At 65.5% G+C, this 7,322-nt stretch overlaps 4 protein-coding genes across 4 annotated transcripts; 3 read left to right on the forward strand and 1 right to left on the reverse strand.

The window, feature by feature from the left end:
• Nucleotides 1-756: 756 nt before the first annotated feature.
• AMSG_03082 (uncharacterized protein) lies at nucleotides 757-982 on the forward strand (the record flags this gene model as incomplete). The annotated part of the gene is made up of 2 exons (XM_013904964.1): nucleotides 757-930; nucleotides 956-982. 2 exons carry the CDS (start codon nucleotides 757-759, stop codon nucleotides 980-982), a joined length of 201 nt encoding a protein of 66 aa, XP_013760418.1.
• An 18-nt stretch (nucleotides 983-1,000) lies between these two features.
• Nucleotides 1,001-1,921, reverse strand: AMSG_03083 (Rab18/RabC-family small GTPase). Its single transcript, XM_013904965.1, has 2 exons — nucleotides 1,779-1,921; nucleotides 1,001-1,615 (listed from the first exon to the last, which is right to left on the reverse strand). Exons 1-2 carry the CDS (start codon nucleotides 1,906-1,908, stop codon nucleotides 1,110-1,112), a joined length of 636 nt encoding a protein of 211 aa, XP_013760419.1. The 5' UTR covers nucleotides 1,909-1,921; the 3' UTR covers nucleotides 1,001-1,109.
• A 530-nt stretch (nucleotides 1,922-2,451) lies between these two features.
• Nucleotides 2,452-5,547, forward strand: AMSG_03084 (uncharacterized protein; the record flags this gene model as incomplete). The annotated part of the gene is made up of 2 exons (XM_013904966.1): nucleotides 2,452-2,533; nucleotides 2,647-5,547. The coding sequence occupies 2 exons, from the start codon at nucleotides 2,452-2,454 to the stop codon at nucleotides 5,529-5,531; spliced, it is 2,967 nt and encodes a 988-aa protein (XP_013760420.1). The 3' UTR covers nucleotides 5,532-5,547.
• A 466-nt stretch (nucleotides 5,548-6,013) lies between these two features.
• On the forward strand, nucleotides 6,014-7,117 carry AMSG_03085 (N-acylethanolamine-hydrolyzing acid amidase; the record flags this gene model as incomplete). The annotated part of the gene is made up of 1 exon (XM_013904967.1): nucleotides 6,014-7,117. One exon carries the CDS (start codon nucleotides 6,014-6,016, stop codon nucleotides 7,022-7,024), a length of 1,011 nt encoding a protein of 336 aa, XP_013760421.1. The 3' UTR covers nucleotides 7,025-7,117.
• Nucleotides 7,118-7,322: the final 205 nt, after the last annotated feature.

A 7,322-nucleotide genomic window follows, 5' to 3' on the forward strand; every position in this document is an offset into this window, starting at 1 on the left:
GGGGTCGTCTTTCTCGGTTTATTTAGTGGAGGGGAGTGTAGCTAATCTTTTTGAGTGACGTGTGTGGCGTCAGCTTCCCTTGGTATGCTACGAGGTTACTTACTTTCTCGCTGCCTGTGTTTAGTACTTCGTCTCCGGTGACTCTCGACGCTGCTGGTCGTCTAGTGAGAGTAATAGCAGTGAGCTCATACGTATCGCACATCCACGCACTGCTTCCCTGGCTATATTAACTTGAGAGTTGTTAGGCATGGGGGACACATCACACTCGACCGAGCTTCCCAATAGCGCGGCTTCACTCCGCCCGGCTTTACCGATACCAGTTTCCAGGGGAGGGGTTTATACAGTGCAACGACTTGAAGGTTGAAGAGCAGGGAACGCGATTCGATCGCGGTCCAGACCCGCTTGCCTACACGTTCAGATTCATCCTGGGAGGGGGGGAGGGGGGTGGCGTGGGTGGCGTGGGTGGCGTGGGTGGCGTGGGTGGCGTGGGTGGCGTGGGTGGCGTGGGTGGCGTGTGGCGGTGGCGGTGGCGAGTGGCCGCCGCGAGCGCCAGGCGTTTTGGCCGCCAGCCGCCGCCCGCCAGCCGACCAGCCGCCCGCCGCCAGCCGCCAGCCGACCAGCCGCCAGCCCGCCCCCACGGCATACACCGCTCTTCGACCCACGACACACAAGAGGCTTATGGCGACAGAAGAGACACCCTTCGTGAACGAGGAGGTGGCAGTGGCAAAGACAGGCGGCGGGGGCGTGCAGAAGCGCATGCTAGCCGGAGATTGGGTCTATGCCCGCCTGGAGGTGGCTCCCGTGGCCGCGGCCGTCGTCGGCGCTGCCGGCTTCAAGCACGCGGTCGAGAGCGCTGCACTGGCGCTGCTGGGACCGATCGGCGGCGCAGGAACGCTGGATGTGTTGTCGTTCAATGAAGAGTCGGGCGAGGTTCTTGTCCGCGCGCCAGCCGCAGACTGGGTCCGCCTCGCCGCGGCGATGACGTCAATGACGGCGCTCGCTGGCCAAGCAGCGGCGGCGAGGGTCGTCCAGCGGGCGGCCAGCCTCATGGGCCTGGCCGGCGACGCCCGGCACGAGTGGCCAGAGTGACGAGAGGGAAGGCACCGGCGTCAGCACTGGATGCCCATGCACGTACCCGGCGGCGGAGCGTCCGGATCTGCAGCAAGCGAGGTGGTGCCCGGAGCGGCTGCCACGCCCGAGGTGACGGCGGCGAGCGACGGCGTCTCCAGCACCTTTGTGACCAACTCGGAAAAGGCGTCACGGACGCCCTCGGATGTTCTTGCCGACGTCTCGATGTACAGCATGGCATGCGCCCGGGCAAAGGCAGCGCCCTGGTCACGCGAGACCTGCCGCTCGGCGTCTAGATCGATCTTGTTGGCCACCAACATCTTGACCACGTCTGCGTTAGTCGAGTGCGCGTCCACCTCAGCTAGCCACTGCTCCAGACCATCAAACGTCTCCTTCCGCGTCACGTCGTACACCAGAATCACGCCCGTCGCCCCACGGTAGTACGACTTGGTCAGGGTGCGGAACCGCTCCTGCCCGGCCGTGTCCCAGATCGTCAGCTTGACCCGTGCCGTCTCCGTCTCCATCATCGCCACCTTGAAGTCGACTCCTGTGGATGTGGGGTGTAAGAGGGGGGAGGTGAGAGGGGCGGTATGGTGGGGGGGGGGGGGGGAGGGGAGGGGGGGGAGGGAGGGGCGGTGTTCCATAGGGGAGGCGGCGCGAAAGGCAAGGAAGGGGCATTGGGCATGGGGCATGGGGCAGGGGGGGCATACCGATGGTCGAGGACATGTCTTCGGGAAACTCGCCGTCACAGAATTGAAGGACCAGGCATGACTTGCCCACACCGGTATCGCCCACAAGCAGCAGCTTCAGCAGGTGGTCGTACCCGCCTGCAGACGCCATGGTTGGAGTCGCGTGTGCCGTCCCCGCCGACTCTGCCGTCGCTGCCGTCGCTGCCGTCGCTGCCGTCACTCACTCAGCCATTGGCATTGGCCACTCACCGGCTCTGCTCTTTGGTCTCTGGCCGATTGGCTGAGCTGATACCACATCATAGCGAGTAGAAAGCACCATCGCATGCTGCTCAAGGGCTGGGACACTCATACTTGACATCTCAGGGGGAGCCGTGCCATCAGAAGAGCTGTGTACCATCGACTTCAGTAAACTGCCGCAGCTCGGGTCTTTCCTCATGGTCAGCAGCTGATGAGCTGTGATCCAGGGGATCACTCACTGCCGATACTCGCGCCTGTTCTGCTCTCCTTCTCGCGCCCCCTCCATCGCAGCCCTAGTTCCCGTTCTCCTCCCCATCGCTGACCCCCTTCCTACCTCTCAAATCCCGTTCACCCGTTGCCCTCCCCCCCCGATCCCCATTCTCAGCCCCCTCCCCTTTCTCTCTCTCCTCTCCCCAACTAACCCCGCCCCCGGCCGGCCACCACCACTCTACCCGTGATGGACGAGACGGAGGAGAGCCAGAAGACAGCATCGGGCGGGGTAGTCCCGCACCTTGCGCATGAGCTTCCCATGGACCAGGGTATGTGCTGTCCCCTCTCACCTGTCCTCCCCCTCCTCCCTCCCCCTCCCCATCCCTGCACCAGTCTGCGGGTAGCCACCCCCCGTATACTCACCATCCTACCTCCGCCACAGACCAACGCAGGGCGTATGCAGAGCAGGCGTGGGAGGTCATGGCCGTGGTCGACTTTTGTGCCATGTTCTCGGTGGCGCTGGGGAGGCTGAGGAGGATCTCGCGGACAGCCTTGGTGGACGACCTGGTGGATGGGCGTGGGGTGGGGACGGTGGCCTCGATCCATGCACGGCTGCTTTCGATTCTCATTGATCATGCACGGGAGCATGGCGGGGCGGCCACGGTGGGCACATTTGGGCCCAAGCCATCCAATCCGCCGCCGAAGCTGACCACCGTCACTTCGGGCGTCTCCATCTGGGACTGGCCGTACAAGCTGAGGGACTACCTCGAGGGGTACCCGCTCCCGCTGGCGCTCTGCCGGGTCAATCCACTGGAGGACGTGCTGTACCGCGACCTCTCGCTGCCGTTCCAGATCCTGCTGATGTACGAACTTGTGGAGCGAGTGCTCCACGCCACCGACGCCATCCGCGGCACGCTTGTGGGCATCACCGACTACGATCCAACGGCGTATCGGACTCTGAGCATGGGCTCGGATGCGGCCGGGCGGCACTACTACTACTTTGGGCATGCCGACCGGCTCTCACTCTACCGATCGCGGCAGCCTGCCGAGGTGGAGGCCTCGGTTGCTGACGCGCAGGCCGAGACCTTTGAGGGCATCGAGACCGGGACGGGCGAGACGGTGACAGCGCTCGCACCATCGTCGCACAAAAAGGCCCAGCGGGTTCTCCGCGACGTGCTCACACCCGAGGCCTCGGACTTGCCGGCGCACATGCACCACCCGCTGGCATCGACGCCTGCGGCCGATGGCCAACTTGGCGCCATGGAGCTGGTGGCGTCGAACCACACCGAGTGGCTGGCTGTCTTGGAGGCGCTAGAGGGCTCGCGGAAGAAGGCTGAGCGTGAGCTCGGCGCCGACCTTCGGGTGCTTGTCTTTGACGAGATCGAAGAGCGGCTGGAGGATGCCGAGTCGCGGGCGGCAGCGGCGGCGGCGCGGGCGGCGGTGGCGGCCGAAGCTGCGGCGGCAGCTGAGGCCGCTGGGCTGAGCGGGCGCCTGCCAGCGCGGGCGGCACGGGCGCGGGCGACGTTTGGGCGGAGCTCGGCAAGCAAGGACGACGACAGCGACATCGACGCCAAGCTGCAGGCTGCATGGGAGCAAGACCAGGAGCGGCGCCAGCGAATTCGCGCGGCAGCTGAGGCCGAGGCGCGGCATGCGGCCGAGGCCGCGGCTCGTGCGGCGGCCGAGGCGGCCGAGGCGCGGGCGCGGGCCGAGGCGCAACGTGCGGCCGAGGCGCAGCGGCGCGAGGCCGCGCGCGAGCGGCGGCGCAACATGGACGCGCTGCGCGCCATGCACAAGGCCAAACTGATGTGCTTTAAGCGAGTGTTCAACAGCGAGTACATGAGCGCACGGCGGTCGTCGTCGTATCGCCGCTCGCGGACGCGACTGGAGGAAGATACGCTGCGGGCGATGCGCGAGTCGCTCAACCTCGCCGGCGTCGCGCCGCCGCTCCCGCCGGTTGTCCGGGTTGTGCCGACCGAGTCTGCAGTCAAGCTCATCAAGCCGTACAAGCGGCACGCCGACGGCACGCCAGTCCTCCCGGCGACCGTCGGCAAGTACACAGTGCTCTCGCTGGGTACGGTGGTCACGGATCGGCCGGGCTTCCACGCCGCCAACTACATCTGGCCGGTCGGATACAAGACGGCGCGGACGTACTGGACGACTGTCGACAAGGGTGACCCGTCGGAAAAGGTGCTGTACTACTCGGAGGTACTTGACGGTGGCGACGCGCCGCTGTTCCGGGTCTCGTCGTCCGTCGACACCACAATGGTGGCGACCGAGACGTCGGCGACGGCCGCATGGTCGGCCGTCGTCGCCCGCGCCAACAAGCTCCGCCCATCGTCGACCAAGCGGCAGACCAACTCAATTTCTGGACCGGGCTTCTTTGGCTTTACCGTCCCGACCATTGTGCACATGCTGCAGAACATGCCCGGCGCCGAGGCGTGCTCGGCGTACTCGGCCACCCGGGTGGCGGTCAAAGGCGAGGCCGGCGATCCGGCGGTTACTGCAGCGGCCAAGGCCAAGGCCGAGGCCGAGGCGCTTGCCGTGGCGGCTGCACGGCGGCAGACCGAGGCTGCTCAGGCGGCAGCGCGCGGCGGCGCGCGGGGCGAGGGTGAAGTAGCGGAAGCAGCAGGAGGCGCCGAGGCCGTGGTCAAGGCTGAGGCAGCACCTCTTGCGCCGCAGCCGCGCAAGCATGCGTACGCCATGCTCGAGCTTGTTCAGATGCCCGAGGACGTGTTTGAGGTGGCGATGACCCAGGAGACGGCGCTTGTGCTGGGCATGCACGACTTTGAGTCGTGGGTCTTTGAGTACGTCGACACGGTCAAGGTGATGCAGAACCTGGACATTCCGCTCACCCTCATTGGAGTCTCGTCGCGGACACGGCGGATGGTGGCAGACTCGGTAGCCCGCATTGAGCGGCTGCTGCTCTCGGCACCCGTCGCCACGCCGTCGCCGTCACGCAAGCGCAAGCGCTCCGCCACATCAACACCCAGCCGTGGCTCGTCGTCGCGGAGGCTCTCAGCCAAGGACGACGTCGAGATCTCCATTGCCGAGGCCCAGTCGCGGTTCCCGGACTTTGATGCGGCCTCGCTCGAGCCTGGCGCGCGCACCTTCATCGACGGCCGCGGTGAGCTCAAGATCAAGCGGAAGCGCGGCCGCAAGCCGCGCTCGTATGCCTCGGGCCCGTCTGCGCCAGCCAGTTCTGCGCCGGCCGCATCTGAGCCGGTTGTCACCAGTGTGAACGGCACTAGTGGCAACGACGCCAGTGCAAGCGGTACCAGTCCCATGGAGGTGGTGCCTACCGCGCCAGTTGGTCAGCCCAGCCATTGAAGCACCATCATCGACAGTGTGCGTCATCGCCGAAAAAAAAGCCGCCGTGTCACGAGAAGCCACAGACGCGTCGATGAGACCGTAAAAGTACACCGGCTCGAACGCGGGGCCCACGCCGTCGGCCACCGGTTGGGCCGTCTCGATGTCGCGGACGAGCGAGGCGAACGGGTCGAGCGTCGGCGTACCCGCTGGGGAGAGGGTGGGGGTGGTTGTGAGAGGCGGGAGAAGGCCGAGTACACGCGCGGCGACCCGAGGAGGGCTTGGAGGACGGCGTGGACGTAGCACACGTTGCTGCCGTTGATCATGCCGCGCCAGAGCGGCGCAGGCGTCGGTGTCGGCCGGGCGCGCCACCATCGTCGACGCACGATTACGTCGTTGACTATACCTCTCTCCCCCTTCCCCCCTCTACCCATTCTCACATCCTCAACATGTCTCCCTCTTCCCTTGCACTGGTGCTGGTGCTGGTGCTGGTGGCGGCAGCCATGCCGGCGAAAGCGACTGGCTTTGCCGGCCTGCCTGCGGGCAACGTCACCACGTTCACCATTGATCTCGACTCGCCGCCCGAGGACCATTTCAAGGCCGTGACCGAGGCGTACAAGGAGCAGATCGGGGCGCTGCTGGCGTTCATTGCGCAAGCCATTCCGAGCAAGTATGTGCCGCTGGCGGAAAAGGTGGCGGCCGATGTCGAGTTTGTCTTTGGCGCCGAGGTTGCGGGCGAGCTCCGCGGCATGGCGGCGACGTCGGGCTACTCGCTCGGCGAGATCACCCTGCTCAACGTGCTGTACGAGTTGACTGCATACTGCACCTCCATCGTGACTAAGACTGCCGACGGCCGCCTTGTTCACGCTCGCAACCTTGACTACGGCCTCTCGCCGGCGCTGGCCAACGTTACCTACCACGCCGTCTTTGTCCGCGGCAACACGACGGTGTTTGAGGCGACTACCTTTGCCGGCTTTGCCGGTGTCCTCACCGGCATGTCCAAGACCATCTCGGTCACCGTCGACGAGCGTGACCAGGGCTTCCCGTGGGAGAACGCCTTTGCTGCGCTGTTTGAGGGCGGCAAGGCCGTGACTTTTCTCATCCGCGAGCTGCTCGAGTCGGCGAGCCCCGTTGCCTATGATGCGGCGGTGACAACGCTATCGCGCACTCCGCTCATTGCGCCGTCGTACGTCATTGTCGGAGGCGGTACCGAAAACGACGGCACCATCATCGCCCGTAACCGCTACGACGCCGCGGGCTATCTTGAGCTGCAACCGCTCTCGGCCACACCGTGGATTGTCGTCACCAACTACGACATGTGGAAGCCTGACAACCCCAAGGATCCACGCCGGACGTACGCGCTTGAGCATCTCTCTGCCATCGGCGCCGCCCATCTCACCCCGATGGCTCTCCTCGATGTCATCGCCACCCCTCCGGTCCTCAACCACAAGACCGTGTACTCGATCGTCGCCTGTGTCGGCACCCAAGAGTATGTCTCGTATCTCCGCGCGTGATCGGTGTCTCCCGCCTCCATCGCATTCCTCTACTCTCTGCCAGGCTTTGTTGCCCTGCTGCAGAACTGTCCGCCGCAACGTCCGCGATCGCGACCGCAACTCACTGCAGCCTGCAGCCCTTCTTTTCGTACAGTAACACTCTACGCCCCCCCCCCCCTCCGCTATCGAGCATGACTCGTCACAATCCGATTGTACTCCTCTCCCTCTCCCGAGAGGCGACGACCGGCCGAGTCGCATTGCGTCAGCTGCCACGCCCACCCACCCAACTCCATCCTCCCTCCCCTCCCCCCCCCCCCAT

The sequence above is a fragment of the Thecamonas trahens genome, assembly GCF_000142905.1.
Source record: "Thecamonas trahens ATCC 50062 unplaced genomic scaffold supercont1.11, whole genome shotgun sequence".
Lineage (NCBI taxonomy): Eukaryota > Apusomonadida > Apusomonadidae > Thecamonas > Thecamonas trahens.

Bases quoted from the DNA above. Each gene is read 5' to 3' on its own strand.
- AMSG_03083 (XM_013904965.1), bottom strand. From the start codon at position 1,908: ATGGCGTCTGCAGGCGGGTACGACCACCTGCTGAAGCTGCTGCTTGTG. The intron at 1,616-1,778 runs GTATGCCCCCCC...CCACATCCACAG, and splicing joins AGACATGTCCTCGACCATCG to GAGTCGACTTCAAGGTGGCG.